The 22,027-nt window shown below is 47.6% G+C and overlaps 1 protein-coding gene across 1 annotated transcript; it reads left to right on the top strand.

The window, feature by feature from the left end:
* The first annotated feature begins 16,617 nt into the window (after positions 1 to 16,617).
* BAMBI (BMP and activin membrane bound inhibitor) lies at positions 16,618 to 21,505 on the top strand. Its single transcript, XM_051611938.1, has 3 exons — positions 16,618 to 16,969; positions 19,974 to 20,264; positions 20,706 to 21,505. The coding sequence occupies exons 1-3, from the start codon at positions 16,894 to 16,896 to the stop codon at positions 21,122 to 21,124; spliced, it is 786 nt and encodes a 261-aa protein (XP_051467898.1). The 5' UTR covers positions 16,618 to 16,893; the 3' UTR covers positions 21,125 to 21,505.
* The last annotated feature ends 522 nt before the right edge of the window (positions 21,506 to 22,027 follow it).

Here is a 22,027-nt window from a genome sequence, read left to right as displayed (position 1 = left end):
CAGCCTCTAAAATGACCAGGAAAGGAGGGAGGAAGCTACTGTGATAAGCAGGTATCTTGGTGTGATTATTTTTCAGTTTGAGCTGCAACAACGTAGCACATCAGATTAATTAGCTTTTCTAATGTTCCCTCTATCATTTGCTCCTCCAAGGCAGGAGCAGAAGCATACATCTAAGTCATGGATTTTGGGGTAGTTTTCCTCATCTTGGCGTGCTGACCCCACATGCCCATGTAGCTTTATCCAAGTTATCCGTTGGTGAGATTTCTACAAACTCCCTTCACTTTCATATCCCATTCCCAGCCCCATGATCCCTCTCCTTGAGACCTCAGCAGTTCCAAGGTCCCAGGTCCTGCAGCAGAGGTAGCAAACCAGCAATGTTGGGTACCATGCAGAAGTGCAGATGCCCATTACAAAATATTTTCAGTGGTATGTTCAAGTGGGGGGGGGAAAGTTTCTGGAAATGTCAAAATGTGGAGACTTCACAGAACTCTTTCAACTTAAATCTGTAGGAATGCTTCTTTCAATGTTGAGATGACATTGAGACAAAAACTTCAATAATTTATTCCTGTTTCTTTGACAATTATTTCAAATCGTCGACTGATAAACGTGGTTTGGAAGTGGCTCTGTTTCAGTAAGCTTGACACCTGGCCAGCTGTACACCTTTGGGCTAGGGGGATATAACCTTGATCTTAACCCAGTCTTTCTGAGATTGGAGAAACTTGGTGGCCGCAAGTAAGTCAAAACATGAACTGCTTGAAGAATTGACTTTAAAGAAACAGGGGAACATAATTACCATCTCTTATATAATGTTCAACATTGGAAGAAAACTGAACATGTTTTCAGTTATATTGAAAATAGACAATATGTGTTCAACCAGATGAGAAAAGTAGCTAAAATAACACAGATTAAAATTTTCACCTGCCTCCTTTCAATTGTTAGTGTTTTTGACGCCTAACACATACACTAACAACTAACAAAACTGATGGCGTGCAGGTGTCTACTTAAAGGAGAGACCAGCTCACCTAAGTGAATCTCAGCTGTCTTTCTCACCAGATAATCTTGCAGTGAAAAGAGCTGATTAGAATTGGTGAAGATGGCCTGATTCCTGTTGTTGCGAGACAAGCTGCACTGGCAGCCAGAAGCAATGCACTTCTCCAGAAACAGATGAAAGGTTTTAGTTGTGGCTCTGATGCTCCTCCTCTCTCCCTGCTTTAAGACTCTCTTTTTTAGTCTTTCCACATTGTGACAAAACTGGTCTGACTGAGATGACGAGTTATTAGGGAATCCCACACAACCGCATAATCCCTCCAGCCAGAGCCATCTGCTGCTGCTTCTCCAGCTACATCAGTCTAATGAGGGGTGGCATCTCTGCCCTCTTTTTGAAACTTAAGAAGAGAAAGGGACAGAGCCAGGCTGGGCATCTGTGAACCCCAGCAGCTGTAAGTGAAAAGAGGGCAACAAGGGGGAGTTTCACATGGCTGATGGCTGTATCACAGTCTGCCAGGCAGGAACAATGAAACACAGCTGCTGGAGGTGAGATCTTCCTTGACCTGCAGCCAGGAGGGCCAGTTCCATATAGTCGCCACAAACACAACCTGCTTTGGCCTGGATCCTGGCCTGCGTTACCAAGGGCTGAATTTACATTTCCCTGCTGGTGAGGTTGAGGAGAACAACCTCCTCCAGTGTGGAGAGTAGTGCTGGGGAAATGTATGTAGAAGCAGACTGCAAGAGCTGGGCATGGCAAGGTCAGATGGAGACAGGTCCATCATCCCAAAGACCCAGATAGGGTGGATGTAGAGACCTGTGAAGGAAAAAGCTAGGTAGTTGGGGGTTTGCATCAACATCACTAATGAGAGGGGAAACACTGCTCTGCAAAGACAGAACAGTCACTGCTTTGGTGCTTGTACCTGCTCCTTAATAGGGAAGATTGTCTAGATCATTGCGCAAACACAAATTGAGGACCAAGTGTCATTGGTGCAGAAGGAAACACCACACACCTTAACCTCTGTGCAATCTGGGGCTATTACACCAAAGAAGATACGAAGGCTGGAGTTGGGAGCCCCTCTATCACTTTCACAGGGGTTTATTTCCTCTATGAGTGATGACAAAAGTGGAGAGGAGAGCTATGGCTGCTTGAGTTTCTACATGCTGCCATACCAGGAAAATCAGGTGGACCAGGCTGCCTTTCAGCAACCAGCAATGTCATCCAAAGCACAGATCATGATGGTCATGGAGGGCTCTAATCCTGCACACTTGCTGGGAAAGGATGAGTGGGATGCAGGATGTTGACAAATTCCAGTGCTTGTTGCTATGAGTTTCATACATACATATGTTTACTTCTACCTGTATGAAGGAGATGGAAAATTAGTTTTTTGAACCTTCTTTATGTATAAAAAATAATTAATAAATAAATTCTAGGTCTGAGTCTAACTAGTAGAGCAAAACTGGTCGAGCGTGAAGATAAAAGGTCATGTTTGTACTGCTTAGGAATACAAAGTAAGAGAAGAGCAGGCTAAAGATTAAAGTCTTGAGTGAAATCAGAATTAGCTGGTAAATTTAGGCAGGAAACCTACAGTAAAAAGGACTTAAGCAAACCAAATAATTCCTTTAAATAATTTTTAAAAGTGCTAAGAGCAGCAAAGAAGTAGTTCCAGCACAGATGAAGAACAGAAAAAAAGAGTAGGAGGCAATACTGGCTAAAATGTGGCCTGTTCTTTCACAGGGTAGGAATGTACAGAAAGTGAAAAGTAGACTTCTGGAGAAACATGGGTTGGAATTCATTGGTGAAAAGAAAAAATGTGCACATTCCATCAGGACAGCCCGCTGCAGGAACTGGGGAGCAGCTGCTGGGGGAGCAGCCTGCAGAAAGCACATTGCAGTTTGCCTGAGATTGTGTCCTGTGGAGCACAAGCTGGATGTGGTCACTGGTGGCCATCTGTCAAACATGGCTTGCCTAGTGATGCCAGTCTTCTGAAACTCCCTCCCTCATCAGTGGAGTCTTCTCCTACAAAGAAAACTACTCTGAAACATCTTTTAGAGCAGACTTTGTGTTTACAACAGGGAGATTGGTGTCTTTGTTAGGGAGTGGTTTTGGGGATATGTCCCCATGTGTTGCTGTTGCAGAACAGCACCAAGCTCAGAGGTATAAATTGTGTTCTAGTCTGCGAGATACACAAAACCAGGCAAAGAGGTTTTCTGAAGCCCTTTCATGTGGGAGGGCCTGAGGTGTAGTGTGATGTCCATTTTTGTACACTGCAGTTTAGAAAGAGCTTGAAAGAGAACAAGGACAATGATCTCCAAAACACCACCTGCCCAAGAGGCCTGAAAAAACAGGAGTAGCTTGGCCTGGGGAAGCCTAAAGGGGAAAGAGGGGAACAAGCAATATGCAAATTTTCAAATATATAGAGGGTTGTTGCAAGAAAAGTGTGTTCTGTGTCCTTGGCAGGTAGTACAAGAAATAAGTGGCTTAGACTGCACCAAGGGAGACTTGGGTTGTTGATTATAACAAGATACAATAAGTAAAGAGCTGGGAAGAGCTGCCCTTGAAAGCTGTGGGGCCCTTGCACTGTCTGCCAGTGAAGAACATCTGGTACAAGTCTCTGCTGTAGAAAGATATGATCCTGCTCTGGCCAAGAATGGCCTCAATCAAGTTGTAAGGTCCTTCCTAGCCCTATTTCTCTCTCTTTGTTTGGGATTTTTTTAAATCAGCCATTACTTTTATTTTTCCTTGGTTCTGAAGTGATAATGTATACTGGAATTCTTTATTGCTGCCTGCAGCTCTTTTCTTGTTGTTTCTGCGTTATTATAAATGAAGTTCCAACATCTGTAGAACTTGATGGCTTCAATTTTGGATGCTGAACAAGTCTTGCACATTATTTTATGTACTGGAGAAGGAATCCAGTTCAGGACAGGGCAGCACTCATATAATTGAATACTTTCTGAAACTGGATTCAGAAACACAGTTAATTTCTGTTCCTCTCCTCTAGTCTTAAGGTGTCAAACAGGATGGTATCTGATGACTTCCACAGGGATGTGGCTAGTATTTCCTAACACTTTGCTGGTAAGGGTGCTGTTCAAGAGAAATCCAAGAGAAGAGAAGACCTTGTGGATTGAGGTCTACTGGACTCCTGCCGTATAGCACTCTGTCCACACTATGCTGCCTTCTGCTGAGGGAAAACCATCTGTTGAAGTAAGTGTGATTTTTCCAATGAGGACACTTGCAGGAGTGTTACTGCTGGTTGTGCAAACTCACAGACTCCTCCTGGCTGTAGGTGCTGCACGGCTTTTAACAGCAATGTGCTCTGCTTCCCACGTCTGCCACGTTCAGGCCTTGTTTGTAACTGTTGCTTTTTGGCAACAGAAATGAGTGTTTCTGTAGCAAACAGGAGTTCAGCATCATTAAATTCCCCTGAAGAATCCCAGCCTAAATCGTTAAGGCTGGAAGAAATAAGAAGCTCGTGAGCAAGTTGTTGTGCTTTCTGAATAAGCTGTAGGACTGTTCTTGGTAATGGTCCAGTGAAGTTTAATATTGTGATAAGAGCTATGGGGGTTGGTGACAGAATGATGTGCTTCACAATTTACAGAGAATCAATTGCCATTTATTTCACTTGCTTCAGAGTTGGCACGTGCATACCTATTCAGGATTGTCACCTGCACCACAGCTGAGAAGGCACAGATCTTTTAATCAAATAACACAAGAATTAATGATTTTGGCTGTTTTTTGTACTGAGCTTTGGGGATGTTCTGGAAGAAACATGCTTTATAAGCAGAGAGTATCTCCTGACATCTGCCAATCCTTGCTGATTGCTGGTGGGAAGTCATTGTACATCACTGTGTTTTTAGGCAATCTGTGCTGAGAGAGCCTGAGGCAGCTGTGTAGTTTTAAGGATTAAGGTAGGACCTTGGCATGGTTTCCATTTCCAGATTTCTGACAACTGCTTCCTTCAGCACAAATGAAGTAAATCTCTGACACAAATGTAGTGTAGAGGACTGCTCTATATGTGCCAGCAAAGAGGGAAGGAGCATGCTTTCTGAAAAGGCACATCACTTGAGCTTTCCTAATTATGTCATTGAAATCAGAAAGGAAAAAACTCCATCAGCCACAGTGAGATATTACTCATCCAAGTGTTCCTGCAGGATGGTCAGAGATGGAGTCTCTCTCTCCATGGAGAGACTTACTTTCTAGGCACAGTGAAAAATCCTGAGCTTGGCATCCTGGAAATAATTCTCTGGTTTTGGAGCAAGGTATCATGTTTTGGGAATGAAAGTATATGTGCTGTTACAGAATTGCCAAGGAGGACGCAGGGAGCCCCTTTCCACAGAGATGAGGGATCCTGACAGCACTGTCCTGTGCAGGGGGTGTCCCTGCAAGGCTCCTGTCCTCCTGTCACAAGCCAAACATCTGCTTCTCAGACTTCAGGTGCATCTTGGCCTCTTTGTGCTCCCTCTGCACCTACCCTTCATCCCCAGTTCTCCCCAGCACCTCTGCAGTGCCAGCTGGGCTCATCAGCTTGTCAAACTGCATGCCAGTATAGAGGACCAAGAGGACAATTTCTCACACGTGGATGTTTGGCAGTGCCAGTGCCTGTCAGTCACCATGTCCTCAGCCTTCATTACCACATCCCTTTTTCCTGGCACATCTCACACTGTTCCTGCAGCACTGTGCCAGGGCCAGCTTTTCTCTCTGCGGATTTGTGCTCGGATCCACTTGCTGCTTTTTGCTTTGCTGGCTCATTTCTCATCCTTCCTCCTTGCTAACTTTCTGGGCTCCTTTCCATTTTGGCCTGTTCACTTTGTTCAACTACTTGCTACATCTTCCCATTGCTACTTTCTAGCTTCATGTGTAAATACAGGGGAAAATAGTGTGAGCAAGAGAAGAGACAAAGATAAATTCAGGATTTTGGGGAGAGGCCTGAAGAGTGTATCAGTAAGGATGACCTTGAGCTCGTTGGGTACTGACAATATGTGAAGCACAAAGATTTAGATGGGGGAGAGCCCACCAGCACAAGAAAGGGGTGGATAGTTCAGGCACTGCAATGTGTCCTGCCATGGAAAACAGTTAAAAGCTGGGAAGACAAGTGGCTTCGTGTAGCACGTGGGGTTTGAAGCAGCCAGCATTGGCTGGATGGGCTTGTAACCCTGCAAGAGCAGGAGCCCTAATAACACTTGAGGTCAACTTTTAATCTGTGAGTTGTCATCTTTCCTGAGTAGCTGCTTGGCAGTGCCTATGGCCAAGAGTCTTCACAAAGTCCAGTCTGGAGGTCAGAAGGAAGAAAAAAGGACATCTTGGCTCTGCAGCAAAAGCGTTCAGATGATACCAGGTGAGTTCAGTGTGACTGTTCATAGGACATGCTGCATAGCTGGTACTCATGAGAAAGCTTTCCTACCATGGGTGGTGTTTCTGAGGCAAATACTTGCTTTTATTCTCAGCCCCTTTCTATTTGTCACCATTGCAGTATTTTCATCACTTTCCCCAGCCTTTCTGCTGAGGGTGGGGAGAATAACATCAGCTTCAGCCTGAGCACAAGGCTGGCACAAAACCAAGAGCAGCCCTGGAGCTGTGCAAAGCCCAGGAGCCCTGTATGGCTGTGCCAGTTGCCATGTCTCACAGCCCCAGGGCACAGGCAGGTGGCTGCAGGAAGCAGCCTGACGTGGTGTCACACACAGCTTTACAGGACAGATTTCTCCAGAGACAAAGAATGAGGCTGGAGAAAGGTGGGAAGATAGCAACTTCTCCTGTAAAAGGCCAAGGGAGAAGTAGTAGTTGGATAGTAAATCATTGAACATTGGAGATGAAATGTAGGACAGTTTGCTAACTGCCCAGGAGCAGCGGCAGGAGAAGGAGGTGCTTGGTGCTACAGAGGAAGGCTCACATGGTGGGACACCCAGCCTGCTACCCACAGCCCCTCAGCATCTTCAGCTGGTGCTGGTGTTGTTCTCATCTTCATGAGTGACTTTCCTTTCTCCTTCTGCCCTATTTTTGTCCCTCCTTCACTCCCCTACTGAGCTCCCCTTCTGCTTTAATGGTAGAAAAATGTTATCTAGTGCATGCAAGGTGACTTTGGGCATCTGGGTGTTGTCTCTGCCACAGCAAGGGGGACAGGCAGAGCTGCTGGGCAGACAGGCAGAGAAATCTTTTGCCAGGCTCCTCAGAACTGAATTGAATGGCACCTCTTGCTGCTGGAAATAGAAATGTTTCAGTTGGGATTTGTGTCATGAATTAGCTGGTGTTGTTTTTACCTGAGGTTTTAAGGAAGAGGAAAGACATTTGGTCAGATGAAAAGATCCTGGCTGGAGGTGGCACAGGGGATGGAGCTGATGTCAGTGCTCCCCTTTGCCACCTCTACTGTGAAAACAGAAGCTCACAGGGACCCCCTTCCTTTGGCATGTAGCTTGAGTCCAGCGTTTTTATATGGGAATGCAGTTCAGTTTAATATAACCTGAATTTATGTAGAAATGCATGTTTCTAGGGTTAACAAGAGAGATACTAATTAATGCAGATTGTTGTGTCTGGTTTTCATTATGTAGTTCAGCAGCAGTTTCCTTTAATTGGTCTTCCAATACCGGCCCTTCTGGTACTCTCATGGTTTGAATAAGATCAGTCTAAAATCTGTGCTTGGGAGGCAAAAGAACATCCTTCCGTGCACTATCAATCTTCCTGCCTGGCTCTCCAAACAGAGCTAAAGAGGCATTCCTAGTATCAGGCTGAAAGTGTATGAAAGAGACTAATATAATTTTGTTTTGTTAGGACTCTGATAGTGAAGATGAAAGTGAGAACTAGATCATGATTGAATTGATCGAAAAAGGAGGCAGGAGAGACGTGGTCCTGCCTGCAGGGTAGGGGTGTGCAGCAGAGGGGGCTGCAGCAGGACAGGCAGCACAGCGCTGCCATCGGTATCTAAGGAGTGCCAATGAAGGTAAAACAAAGCAGCTGGCCAGCACACACACACGGTCTGTGGCAGACTGGCGTATCTGCTGAATGCCATGGTTCAACCTCTTTCTTCCTTTTGGTAGATAGGAGCTTCAATCCCCACAGCCCAGCTCTCTTTGGCTCTCAGACTGCAACAAAGCCACTCTCACTACCTCCTTCTTATAGCTTCATTGTGTATAAACAAAAAGGAGGAATAATAAGTGAAAGAAAACTGTTCCTTAAAGGTGTGACAAACACAAAAGCGTGGTAAAGCAGCATGTTGGAGATATGGCAGAGGAGGGTGATGGCAGCCTGGAGGAGGCAAACACCAGCTGTGTCTTGTGGTGCAGAGATGTGAAGGCAGGGGCTGGGGACAAGGCTCTGAGCTGGCTGCCCAGCAGCCCTGGCTGTGGGGCTCTGGGCAGCACCCTCCGCTCCCCGCCTCCAGGGAGTTGAACTCTCATGTTTAATTACTGCCTTGCAAGCCTTTACCTGTGGGGAGGACCTCAGTTTAATGTCCCAATCTACTATATAATAATCTGCATTATAAAAGATGCTCAGAGAGTAATCAAGACTGCTTTCTTACTCTGAGGCTTCTGAATTTTTAGTCCTGTGTAACTCTGAAGACTCGTGCTCTTCCTTTTAGTGGCTGTGAAAACACAGGGGTCACCCTTTTTCCCACTTCCAGGATTATCAACTCTCTCAGCTCATCTTCCCTGACCTCTCACTGCCTCTCAGCCCTGGACTGTGAGGAATTTGAGTTTCTGTCCCACTCGGTATCAATTTCTGCCAACATGCTGTGTCACTCCACCCCTTCTTTCCTCTGCCTTATGGGTCTTTTATCTTGCAGTGCTCCTACAGATAAACCCCTGCGGCATCTCAATAAGTTACTGGATACTTAGTATCCTCTTTTGCCTCAGATTATCCTCTCTATTGGAGGGTGGCAGGGCAGCACCCAAACCTGTTCCTTGGGTGCTTCAGAGATGGGCTGTGAATGACAGTGATGGGTGGTCCCTTCTGCAGCCCCTGCCACAAGGGTGGGAGTCCCTCAGGGAGGGCTGGCCGAAGATGAGGATATGACCACCTTCACCCTCCCTGATTAAACCCACCAGAGATGGTTCACAAGGTGCCCTACCCAGCAGATGGGGTGTTCAGTGCCTCCAGCCTGTTCTGTATCTGTCAAAGCTTGCTGCAGCTCCTTTTGCCCTGTTGTTTCCTCTTTTTACAATTTTTCTGTCTGCCAATTATCAGCATTAGAAGCTGTCTCTGATGTAGTTACTGATTCTGCCCTAGAACCAGAGAAGGGAAACCTCCAGGCTCTCCCCTCGTGGCCACGGCCTCCCTGGCCATCCCATAGCACATCACCAGATTCTGTTAGAATTTAAGCTGGTCTACAGCCTTTACTGACTCACAGCTCCTCACATTCCCTGTCTCACAGCTCCTCACATTTCCTGTCTCACAAATACTCTTGTCATTTCTGCTTTTCATGGTAAAGTGAGAATTAAGGCTTTACACTTAGTGCATGTCTGTGCTTAGCTGTCCTGCTGACTTCTTTTCAAACAGCAGCTTTCTGGGGCTGAATTATTAAGGTCTTATTAAGATATATATCCATCTTCTCAAAGCTGCTGGTCCTTGCTCTGAGATCTAGCTCTGTCTTTGGCCTTTTCTATTGCATTTGCAAATACCTGTCAGAACTGGAGCTTGGTGCTGCCTACTTAAGTAGCTCAGACTCCAGTCTATCAGAATGTGTATAGGCTTTCCCGACTTGCATTGACTACCTTGTCTCTGGCATTTCACTCTGAAATATGCAGCTCAGAAAATAGATGTTGAGCAATAAATATTGACTAATACTGAGTAACATATCACTGGAGAGTTTCTTTATTTGCATCAAAAGCTTTTAAAGCTGCTGTTGTGGAGGAGCTGCTGACAGTAGTTATTTGCAAGAGCAGAAAACAGCCTCCTGTAGCTCCCAGCCCCTGTAGAGGTCCATGGTTTTGACTGCTGTGTAGAAGTCCTTCAAAGAACTGACAGCTGTGATCAGATCCTGTGGACAGTATGTCTTCCACATGCAAAAATGAGCCTGAGATGCTTCCTTAGAAAGGTATCAGGCTCTTTTTTTTTTTTTTCAAAAGAGACCCTGGTTTGACTGTTTCACTAGATGTCTTATATCCAAACGATAGCTTTTTGTAATAAATGTTACTTGAACAGTATGTTCTGTCCCATTACAGTGATATTTAATTTCCAGCTTATTTTGGCGGTGCCATGACTCCCACGCTACCCCTGCTCTCCTGTATGCCTGCTATGCTGTGTCAGGACATAACCAATGGCTTCTCATGCTTGGGATCTAAAGCAAATTCCTAATATTTGCCACACCTTATCTCTAGACACCTGATAACTCAGATCTGATAGGCGGTGCTTGACTTCTTAGGTACAGTTTACGAATTCTGACATGTCACACCTTTATGTGAATGTTTCACAAGGTGATGGCTGAATCTCCAACGTCAGCTCCTGCGTGCAGGATGTGGCCCGGGGCAGGAGCTGATGTGACCCCCGCGCACCACCGGGTCCTGCACCGCTCTGCCTGTCCTGGCAATGGGATTAGTGCCTGCAGGCAGCTGCATCTTTCTCTCAAAAAGCCTCTGTCTCGCACCTTTTGGCCCTGCGTTTGCACGGGACAAGCTCCTAGGCTCCGGCACCTCCCTGCTAGGGCTGGCTTTGCCAGCAGAGGGCAAGACGTGTCCGCGCTGAGCCCGCAGGTCCGGAGCCGGCTGCTGCTGCCTTCCCGGCCTCCGCTTCTGGAGCCACCGCTTCGGCCCCGGCCGCCTTGATACAACGGAGGGTTCCATAAGCCTGTCACGGTGCTGGCGGCTTACTGACCGCCCCTCCGGCTACTGAAGCTGCGAGGGGGTCTCTGTGCTTAAGGGATCAGAGGAGAAAATGCGGCTGTGCCTCCTTTAAAGACGCTGCCTATAAAGCTCGTGTGAACTCTGCTCCAGTGCCAGCAAATGTGCAGGCCAGGTGCAGTACTAGAGGTAGAGAGACACCTACACCGTGCCTAGGCCGCATCAGAAGGGAAATGCACAGGCAGCAGAAGCACCTCGTCACCCCTCTCCCCTGCGGATGAGCCTGCTCCCCCACCTCCCCCTGCACTCCCGGGAAGCCGCGGACGAGGAGGGCTGGCATGGCAGAAAGGGGGATGCTCAGGGCAGGTATGAAGGTTAAGGGGATTAATTTATTGTCCTGCCACAGGACAGAACATTAGTCCTTGGTCGAGCGCCTTGGTGCTTAGCATGTGACTTTCGGTGCACAGTAAGGATAAATACACTGAAGATGCTTTAGACACAGGAGTCTCCTGTGGAAAGGAAGAGGTGGACTCCGTGACCCCAGAGCCAGTCAGACTCCCAAATGCATCATCTCCAGTGCTGCTGAGCTGTCACCTCAGGGGACAGACCTGTCCTGGGAGCATCTGTGCTGCAGCCGGCGGGGGGCTGTAGCCGAGGAGGCTGGAGTCGGGAGATAAGGCTGTGGCAAAGGGCAGGACTGGCCGTGGGCTGCAGGCAGGGAGCCGGGCAGGGCTGCGGCGGGCGAGCCGGGCTCGGGCTGTCTCCTTCATGTGTGTCTCGCTTTGTATTGAATGATGTTAAGCAGAGCTGGAGCTGGCGCCTCGGCCTCATTACCTTCAATTACAATAATTGTTGCCTCTCTCCAGTGTTTTGCATTTCTCCCTGGGGGAATCTCTCTGCTGCTTCTTTTCCAGCCTTGCTCCATCTTCCCCCCATCGATTGAACCGCTCTGGCCCCGGTCCGAGGAGCGATGCCTCCAGGAGGATAAATGCAAATCGTCCTATTGATTCGGAGGGGTGGAGTGTAGCTCGTTTGGGGGAGGGAGGATTAGTTTTAAATGAAAAAAAAAGTAAACTGATGATCGTGGCAGGAAATGCTTCACTTTCTGGGCCCCTTAAAAGGTGTCTCCTTATCATGTCCTGTATCTCGGGGGGGAGGGAGAGGGGAGGATGCAGATTGGCGGCACCTGGGTGATGTGCCACATACATATGGAGAGCTGGATGCTGCTGTTTCCTATTTATTTTATGTGAACAGGCATCAATGAGCGTCTCTGGAGCACGGGTCCTCTCCCCTGGTTTGCAGGTAACTGAGTTTCACTGAGGACATGCTAATTGCTGCTGAAAGTGAGCAGGCGTGTAGTGTGCAGGCCTCCATCCACCCCTTTGAACTGCCCCAGTTATGGGGGATTAAGCTCCCTGGGAGTTGTTCACCTGTGGGAACCTGCTCGGCAGCCTGTCTGTCACAGGGGAGCGGCTGGGGAAGCAGCCAGGCTTCGGCTCCGCAATGTCTTAGCTCCTGTAATGGCTACTTGAGTCAATAAATCCATGGCCAGCCAGCCCCAGAGGTGGGAAGCTAAAGAAATTACAGAGAGTCATATTATGTTCCTTGCCCCTGGGCTTTATGTTAAGCATAGCTATGCTAGCTTAAGTCTTAATTATTTTTTTAAAGGCAATAATCAGCATAAATAAAGGTAATTCAGTAGAATTAACTTGTGTTTATTATATCAAAAATGCTAGCAAAATAACTGTGGGGGGGAGTTGTTTGTTGGCTAGTGTTGAGGAGTTAACAAAAAATACTGCTCTGATTCATATCACTTGAAAGATGCTTTAAACAGTCCAAATGTTTTTTACTTCATACTGTTTCCAAATGAGAAATTCCCAGCCAAATGATAATTGCAAGGTGCAAAAAAGAATTAATATCATGGACAAACGTTGCTTTTGACACCAGTTTGAAATTACTGGAGTGTAGCAGTACTGACCCTCCCTTGCTAGTGGAATTAGTATCTTATGTGGCACTATTGGCAAATGCCAGCGTGCACATGTAAATCCAGCAATATGCAAATCCTCAGCTACCCAAGGAATGTCGGTTTCACCAGGACAGGGCTGCTGTTCTGTCCTGACTATTGAAGTGAACTTGGATGGATTTCCAAACTGCAGTTGTTATCTTTTTTTTTTTTTTTTTTTTTTTTTAAGGGGAGGAGGAGGCTGGCAGAAGGGTTTAAACAAGCAGAGAATATCACCTCAACATGGTTGTTGTTAGAGGTAGACTGAAGGGTTCCATCCAAACATTTGGGGGAAATGGTGGCAAATTGCCAGCATGCCAAACAAATTTATAGAAAGGTGAGGAATTCATGATAATGTTCAAAGCTGCCAGATGTAGGAATTACTTTTCACTGCAAACCTAGTTGCTTAAATCAGGGGCACTTTGCTGTCTGAGGTTTCAACTCCATGTAATCAGTTTTGCAGGGATGCTGCTGCTGGTAGCACGTACATAGTAGACAGGAGCAGCAGCGAGAGGCGTTGATGTTGATTCATGTGGAAAAGAGAAAGGGAATGTATAAAAGAAGCAATACAAGGGGAGGAGGCTGACTTTTTTCCCGCAGAGCCAAAGAGCAGTTTTTCTCTTGTTCAAAAGTAATACAATCAGAAAGTGCTAGCAGTTCAGCCTCTGTCTTGGCTTGTCTTATTTTCCTGCTTGACCTGGGAAAGACCTAAATCCCTTATGCCAGTTATTTCTTTGTGCCGATGCTGGGGCTCTAAAAAGCAGTGGAGCTTCTGGAGAAGATGGTGGATGTGGTTTGGGATTTCACCTGAAGGATTTCACCAGCTGACATGGGGAGGGAGATTCTCCCATGGCTGCACTGCCCACGTGCTTCTGGCAGAAAACAGCAAGCTTTTTCTTGAATGTGATTGTAGTTGAAAATAGGCCCTGCACTGAGCAGCTGCTTGCCTGACAGGAGAAGCCCCAATCTGGAATAGTTCTGGACCCTGGATGCTTGTTTAAATTCATCTATAAGAAGGACTTACTAGTTCTTAAAGTTCTCCTGGCACTGCAACTCTTGGCTTGTGTGATAAAGAACCAAACCAGTATTTGAGTGACCTGCAAAGCCTCTTTGGATGATCTCTTATTTTGGTTGGGAATTTCACTTTCTTAAAGATAAAATTTTGCGTCAGGGACACAGTCTTGAGCTGATGCAGAAAGAAGTGTGCTTTCCCAGAGGTGCCCAGAGGCTGATTTTGTAACCAGGTCCTTCGTTCATGTTGGTATCAAAGAGCTTCACTGTACCTGGTGGGAGAGAGCAGCCCTGTGCTCTGTGGGGCTGCACAGCCTGTTCCAGTGGAGGCTCCAGGCTCCTCTCCCATAGCTGTTGGAGACACCTCATGAGGCCTGGGGCTCCTGACGCACTTTCCTTGATGGTGCCTTGTAGTCATTATCCCACATTCCTTCTGGTTGCAGAACATGTTGTTATTATTGCTTTGTGCTTAGTCTGTCTCCTGTCCCTTTTTTACAGGCCAATCTGGCCCTGTTTGCTCTTGCCTCTAAAACAAAAGCAAATTAGTGCTGCAGAAGCTGAATGATTTTGTTTATGTTATGGTGTGTCAGAGGACCCCACGCAATCCTTGTGCAGCTCCCTCAGCAGAGTACCAGCAAGTGAGGACACACAGTAAGTCAATAAAACCCTCCTGACACCCTGGCTTGATCCACAAGTTCCCAAAAGGGTCTTTAAATTAGGGGAACCAAGGCTGGGGGGTGACTCCCACAGCCCCTCAGTCACTTTTTGCCCTCGAAGCATGCTTTCAGCATACAGATTCAGCATTTTTTTACAGTAAATTGTAGCTCACAATTCAAACTTGACAGCTGTCAATGAAATTTGCTGCTCAAAACTGATCTCAAGCACATTGCCTCCTGGTTAGTCTGTCCATGCTCCCTCAGCCAGGATGTTTATAATATTCAGGGAGTCTCTCATGTTACTTAGTGCAGTAATGTGGCTCCACGAGTAAAAGCCATTTCCAGTCTGTCGGTACCGCCTGTAACAAATGAGACCTGCTAAATGTGCTTGTCACCAGTGGCAGGAACAGAAGAAGCAGAATTGCACATGTTGCTGTAATGATTCTAAGTTATAATGAATGATATTTTTATATGTTTGCAAATGAGTGTCTGATAGCTGGTGCCAGAGTGGGAGATATGGCTTGGCTGATCTTGCTGTTTTTGTAATTTCTAAACAGAAACAAGAATTAGAAAATTACTTTGTGGTGGAGTGCAAATATGTATAACCTGAGCGTAAAGGCTGCGGTGCAGCACACGTGTATCTATCTTATACATATGCAAATCACAAGACTCGAAAGAAAACCATTATAACGTGTGATGGCATCAGCACTAATTAGCTGGAGATCCAGTCTGCTCTTCCCTGCCAAAGTAAACTGGGGTTATCTCGATCTCAGATTTCATATTTCCTCCTTTCTCTTTCAGGCGAGGAATGTCCCTGTCACAAAGCACTATATCCGGAGCTGAAACCGATGGTCAAGATTCACAAAACACTTTGAATTAAAATTCTAAAGTGATTTTTGCTATTTATGATCTACACATCATCCAACAGCTTTAACACTAGCTGCAGACCCAAGAATTTAAAACATTTTCCTCCCGTAAATAGAAACCAGTCGGTGTGCAAATGCTGTAGAAATCAAGGCTTATAAAATGTGATGAGAAAAGAAAGGAGAAAACTGAGTTAGCAAAGAAATGTGAACTATGGGGCAGTTGTTTTTACGACCAACACGTGAAGGAAAACTCTCCCAGCTAACCATGACCCACAGGAGCTGTCGGAGCTCAGTGGTGGAACATCACCTCGTGCTTCCATTCCCAAGAGACGTTTTTCGAAAGGAAACGTTGGGAAGAGTGTCGTGTCAACAATTCTGTTCCCGTGGGGTGTATGTGCTAACAGCTCTGACCCGCGGGCCTGCGGAAGATCCCGGGGGGCCGAGTGGGAGGCGCAGGAGACCCCCAAGCCGCGGGGTGCGCCCCAGGCCTCCAGGGTGGCGCGGACCCGGCGGGACGGGAGGCGGCGGCTGCTCCCCCGCTTGAGCCCGGTCGCTGTTACCTCCGCACCGCACCAGCCCAAGCGCCGGATTCTCGTAACCTTGGGGAAAAAAAAAAAAAAAAAAAAGGAAAAAAAAAAAAAGGAAACACCCCGGCTCCAGTGAAACTTCTGGCATCTCGGGTGTTGCAACACTTTCGCATCCTCGTGTAGCCTAGAGTGTCAGGAGCGGAGAAGCCGGGCAGGGCTGGCGGCAGACGCGCTGCGGGCCCGGTGGCAGCGCCGGCAGCGAGCGGGGGGGGCTCAGCCGCTTCCCTCTGGGCTCTGCCTTTCCTCACGGAGCGAGGGCTCGGCAGTGCTGGTTGTGCATCACACGCGGCTCCGCCGAGCCCGCAGCTAGAGCCATTGCATCTGCTTGTGACACTCGGCGCGGCTGCCTCCGCACGGGGGGTGCTCCCAGGGCTGCCGGCGGAGCGCATCCCCCCGCCCCGCCGAGCCCCCGAACCGCCTGAGCGCGCTCCGGGCCGCCCGCGATCGCTATCTCGGCGGAGCCCCAGGCAACCCGGGGCCGGGCACTTAGTGCCCATCATTGAATTAAGCGGGGTTAATTGCCCGCGCCGCCGGCCCGCCCGGACCCGCCGCCGCCGCCCGGGGGCGCCGCGGGCGGGACCGCGCCTGGCGCAGCGGGGCGGGGCGGGGCGGCCCCTCCCGCCGGGGCTCCGAGCGGTGCGGGCGGGGGGCGGGGCGGGGCGGGGGGCGGGACGCGCCGGCCCGTCCCGCACCCGGCGCCGGCCCTATTTACCGGGCGGGAGGCGCCGCCGCCGCCAGTCAGGCAGCGTCCGCCCGGGCGGCGTCTCTCGGCTGCCGAGCTGCAGCTGCTGTGCCCGCCGGTGCTCCGGGGGACGGAGCCGCCGCGGCGGAGGGAGGGGAAGGCAGAGGGGCTGCGGCCGTTCCCCCTGCAGCGGTGGCCGCGCAGCGGCTCTGCCCGCGGGCGAGCGGCTTCTGGGTGCTCCGGCGGGGCAGGGGCGGGCGGCGGCGGCTCGGCCGTGCCTGCGCTGCCGGCTGTGGCGAGCGGCGCGGCGCTGCGGGGCGGGCGGGCGGGCGGGTAAATGGATCGCCATTCCAGCTACATCTTCATCTGGCTGCAACTGGAGCTGTGTGCCATGGCCGTCCTGCTCACCAGAGGTGAGGCCGCGCCGGCGGAGCGGAGGAGCCAGGGGACTCGGGGGCTGCGGGGACCCGGAGCCTGAGGGGCGCCGCGCAGGAGGAAGCGGGAGTGCGGGGCGGACCTGTTGTCTGCGGGAGGCAGGAGGCTGGGGGGCCGGCCCGGCGGAGCCGTTCGGGCAGCAGCGGGGTCAGCGCGGCGGGGCCGGTTCTGCTGCCGCCCCCCGGGCGGGACGGGCGGGAGCGGGGGGCGGCGGGGCCGCGCTGTCTCGGAAGCCCCTCGCCGCCTCTTTGTTGGCGGGGCTGCGCTTTCCCGTCCTGCCCCGTCCCGTCTCTCCTACCTGGCCGCCGGTGTCGGTCAGCCCTGGTGCGGGGCCCGCGGTTGTCAAAGCGGGAGCCCCTGCCGTGTCCTGCCCTGCCGTGTCCTGCCCTGCCGTGTCCTGCCCTGCCGTGTCCTGCCCTGCCCCGTCCCGTCCTGTCCTGCCGTGCCGTGTCAGCCCGCCCGGTGTCTGGGGGGTGTCCGCCCGCCCGGGCAGCGCCCTCCGGGGCAGGGGCGACCCTCTGGCTGCCTGTAATCGCTGTGCTCTGGGGAGGAGGTTAAAGGATAAGTTGGCGCGGTGATGATGTGCGACGGTATTTATTTATTTTGGAAGGAAGGCTGTAATTAACCCTAAATAACAGCCCTTGCAGCGTGCAGGGGGGAGCCTGCTGGCCCCATCAAAGCGGGCAGAACAGGGAGTGACTGAGTGATGTGAAGTCGCAGATACTGAAACTATGTGCCTGATAATGATATAATTAGGGGATCACAGACTTCTGGCTGCTGTTGACTTCAAAAGCTTTTAAAGAAGCCTGCAGTCTCTCCTGTAGCCATCTTGACTAAAAGCAGACATTTTTCTTTAATAGCTACATACAGTAACAAGAAAGAGGAGGGAACAGAAGGGCATTGTTCACTGTTTCAAAATGCTAAATACCCTTTCTGGCCTTTTGCATAGCACAGGAAGAAACTTTATGAATTGACAGAAATACAGTTTTTATACAGTAATACTAAGTCCATTCTGTTCCCCAAAAACGTGGCTTTAATTAAAAAGCAGTTGAATTAACCTGATGACTGGCCTGTCAGATTTTGTTTCTAAGGTTCTCTTAGGTCAATAAAATGTAGATTATTGTTTTTTTACAGTAGATTGTATAAACAGTTAAAACGGAAGTATGTGTATTGTTTCAGTTTCTTCCATGCAACGCTGAGACTCGTGAAAGGACTGTCAGCTCTGGTGCTGCTCCTTGTTTGCATCTTATTTTTAACTCACAGTGAGAAAATGATGAAAATTTTTTTCAGAGAGTCTAGAGGGAAGACCTCACATAAAACGCTTAGAAAATGGTCGAGACTTTTTTCCATAGCATGCTGGATGACAGTATATGTGAATTCACAGTAAATTAGGTTAGTTGGTCTGAAAGCCCAAGGGAGTTGGGCTGGCGACAGTGAGACACTCCATCATTTGGCTTCTATTAAACAGAGCAGCGGGAACTTCAAGGCCTGGAGCCCGCAGTAGCATTTTGGGGAAAATACTAAGGTAGGCTGAAGAGGGGAAGCTTACTTGGTTGGGATGTTTTTTTAACATATTTCAGAATAATTTTTAGGTATGAGATGGGAGGAAGCATAATAAAAAGGGATAGTAGCAAGGAAACCTAGATTAATTTTTGGGGTACAGACTGTAGGAAGACATCTGATGAATCAGTTGACTTTGAAAGTCTTGGTGCCACTATGATGGCAAATACACCAGGCACGTTAGAAGTAGTTTGAAGTCCACTCTTCTAAAGATAGCTCCAAAATCTTTCTCCTTCTTACGATTTGGATCAATGGCACTTTGAATTATGCTTGGGTTGCAACTTACCTAGAAAGTTTTCCCTTCAGCGCAGGACACATATAATTCGTACCAGAGCAGTTTGGAGAGCACAAAATGAAGAGTTTCATGAAGGGAACTTTTTTATCGCTTCCTTCAGGAATTTTTGAGGTTTCCTGAGAGATTTTTCATAGAGCCAGTAGAGGATTTTCAGTCTAAGCGTTTCCCCTTTTGACCGCATGTTGGATTGCATGCAAAGCTGGGGAGGGGCAAGGGGGAGCTTTTAGCCTTGCAATTTCACCCCATTTAATAACTTTACATTTGAGTTGAGAGGCATTGACTCATATTAATTATAAATGGCACCGTTTCTGTTTTATGGTACTGATAAAAAATCCATTTTGCATGAATGGCTACTTTAAGAATTTCTCCCTTTCTGGAGAAATTAAATAGCTGTGCAGTTTCACACAGTAAAAACCTTCCTGACCGGGAGACTTAGATGGTAATGGTTCTAGCTAATAGCTTTATAAGGTGTTAGTTCAACCTTTTAAATTTTGGCACAGTATTGAGAGGTAATAAACAATTCAGCAGTTCCGATTTTTTTTTTTTCATTTGTCACATAAATATTTAAACCGAGTATTTTTGTTGTGTGCTTATGCCCAGTGAAAAGAAGTGTTACCTCTTTAAAAATAGAGCGCTTTTCCAGTAATAATGGTCTAAAACATAGATGTGACTTCCTAATAGGACTGAAGGGGTGTGTATTGCTGTTAAAACTGGGATTTCATTTTAAATGTGCTTTAATGCAACTGCTGAAGGTGAGTGGAAGTTGCTATAAAATGGTGGTGTAGTTATTTACCTTGGGGAAAAAAGCCTCTGTGACCTTCCTCAGCCCTCCCCCAATCCCCGTTTTGGTGAAATGTTCTTGCTTTAATTCAAAGGACTATAGTACTAGTAATTAAAACAAGTGCCCCGAGGCATTTGCAGGGATTAAGGTTATGAGTTAGGCACTGTAAGGTGATGGGAAGGAAACAACCCCTGCTCTCGTGGATTTACAGTCTGGAGGATTACCCCAAAACTGGCCCTGAGTTAGGCTGTGCGATGCTTCTGGCTAAATAAGAGTATCCAGTAACATGTCCCTAAAGGGAAGAATTCTTACCTTTCTTTCACAATTTTTGTGGTTTTTTTTTTAGGTGAAATCAGATGCTACTGTGATGCTGCACACTGTGTTGCAACTGGCTATATGTGCAAATCTGAGCTTAGTGCCTGCTTCTCCAGACTGCTTGATCCTCAGAATACACATTCCCCACTTACTCATGGCTGCTTGGACTCTATTGCAAGCACAGCTGATATCTGCCAAGCCAAACAAGCACAAAACCACTCTGGCACCACCACCACGTCCACATTGGAATGCTGTCATGAAGATATGTGCAATTACAGAGGACTACATGATGTTTTGTCTCCTTCCAGGAGTGAGACTTCAGGTAGGGCAAGGAAGCTTCAATGAAATATGGTTTCTGGCCGTGAGGCTGGTGACAGCTGAGACTTCATAGATCTGCTATTAGTGTAGTAGTCAGTTTAAGTAGAGGCACCGGCAGAAAAAGTGGGTGGGATAGATGGACAGATGGGAGCATCCTGGCTGACTAGCTTTTGTCTGCATTAATGTTAGAGGTCTGTTTTGCCAACTGGACCTTGCTTCTAAAAAGGGCAGTGGCATTTCTAGTTAAATCAGCTAGCAGGTTAAGAAATTCCCTGTTACAAACAGCCTTAGAAACTAATTTTTCACTTCGTATGAATATTTTCTGTAGATAGTAGAGTGTTTAGCTGTGGCTCTGTAAACTTGTCAGTGTGGCTTTTAAGGGATGTGTGTATATGTGAGTCAGTTCTTGATGCTGAAATAAACTTCACATCTTTCCCGTTTGCAGGGCAAGGGAGCAGATATCAACATGACAACAGCAGGAATCTCATCACCAAGGTGCAGGAGTTGACCTCTTCAAAAGAGTTATGGTTCAGGGCAGCTGTAATTGCTGTTCCTATAGCTGGAGGGCTAATCTTGGTGCTCCTTATTATGCTGGCTTTGCGGATGCTCAGGAGTGAAAATAAGAGACTGCAAGATCAACGACAGCAAATGCTCTCCCGTTTGCACTATAGTTTTCACGGACATCATTCGAAAAAAGGGCAGGTGGCAAAATTGGACTTGGAATGCATGGTGCCTGTGACTGGTCACGAGAACTGCTGCATGACCTGTGATAAAATGAGACATTCAGACCTCAGCAATGATAAAATTCTTTCATTAGTCCACTGGGGAATGTACAGCGGACATGGGAAGCTGGAATTTGTATGACCAATTATTTTTTAATCTGAGCTAAACTTACTCTCTGAACTCTTGAAGGCCTTTGGGTTCTGCTGGACAGGAGCACTTTATCTGAAAACAAAAACTCTCATAAATCATCTTTGAGAAAGAAAGGACCTCTGCAAACAGAATCTTGGATATTTCTTTTGAAGGATTCCAAAAGTTGTCTTATTTGCACAGAGTAAAATACACTCAAATGTATTGTTTGCTTTAAAGATATGAAAGCAAAAATTAGAAGTTGTAAACACTGTCACCAGGGTTATCTGAACTGTAGGGAGCTGAGAGCTGAGTTATTCTAATAAACTGTATGCAAGCTCCTATGTTTCCTGACTTATTGTAAAGATTTTTAAAATATATATATTTTGTCTGAAACTTGCTTGTGACTTTTTGTTTTGGAAAACAATTTGGGGGGGGATGGGTGAAACAAATCAGGGAGGTATGTATGGTAATGCTGTGCATTAACAATTAGATTCTAAACTCAGAGTCTATTTTTCTACTCTTGTGAGGGAAATTAGGTGGTTATTCCAGAAAGAAAGTGGCAGCTTTAATCTTTGATGCTTGAAGTGTAGGTAGCAGTGAACCTGCATCCTCAATTCTTGGCTGTTGCATTTTGCTCATAAGCTGGTTGAATTCTTCTGCGGATTTGTGTGGTGACTTTTTCCTTCTCTCTGTTAATGAAGTGCTTCCCTTTTTCTGTGCAAAGCGTGTCAGAAAGTGGCTTCTCATTCTTTATAGCTGGATTTCCTCCTTTGTCTCTGAATTCTTATTTTCTGTGATCTTTTTTCCTTTTGTACCTTTATACTCAACTTTTTTTTTGGGGGGGAGAGGAAAGAGGAGGGAAACCCCAAAACCACAAGGCCTTTTCTGCTCTGTGTAAATTTTTCTGTAGGTAAC

This window comes from Apus apus, chromosome 2 (genome assembly GCF_020740795.1).
Source record: "Apus apus isolate bApuApu2 chromosome 2, bApuApu2.pri.cur, whole genome shotgun sequence".
Taxonomy (NCBI): Eukaryota; Metazoa; Chordata; class Aves; order Apodiformes; family Apodidae; genus Apus; species Apus apus.
The sequence above is the reverse complement of the archived record's forward strand: the minus strand, read 5'-3'. Positions and strand labels throughout refer to the sequence as shown.

Excerpts from the sequence above, each read along its gene's own strand:
- BAMBI (XM_051611938.1), top strand. The coding sequence starts at position 16,894 with ATGGATCGCCATTCCAGCTACATCTTCATCTGGCTGCAACTGGAGCTG. Across the intron at positions 16,970-19,973 it reads GGCCGTCCTGCTCACCAGAG|GTGAAATCAGATGCTACTGT; the intron begins GTGAGGCCGCGC and ends TTTTTTTTTTAG. Across the intron at positions 20,265-20,705 it reads TTCCAGGAGTGAGACTTCAG|GGCAAGGGAGCAGATATCAA; the intron begins GTAGGGCAAGGA and ends TCCCGTTTGCAG.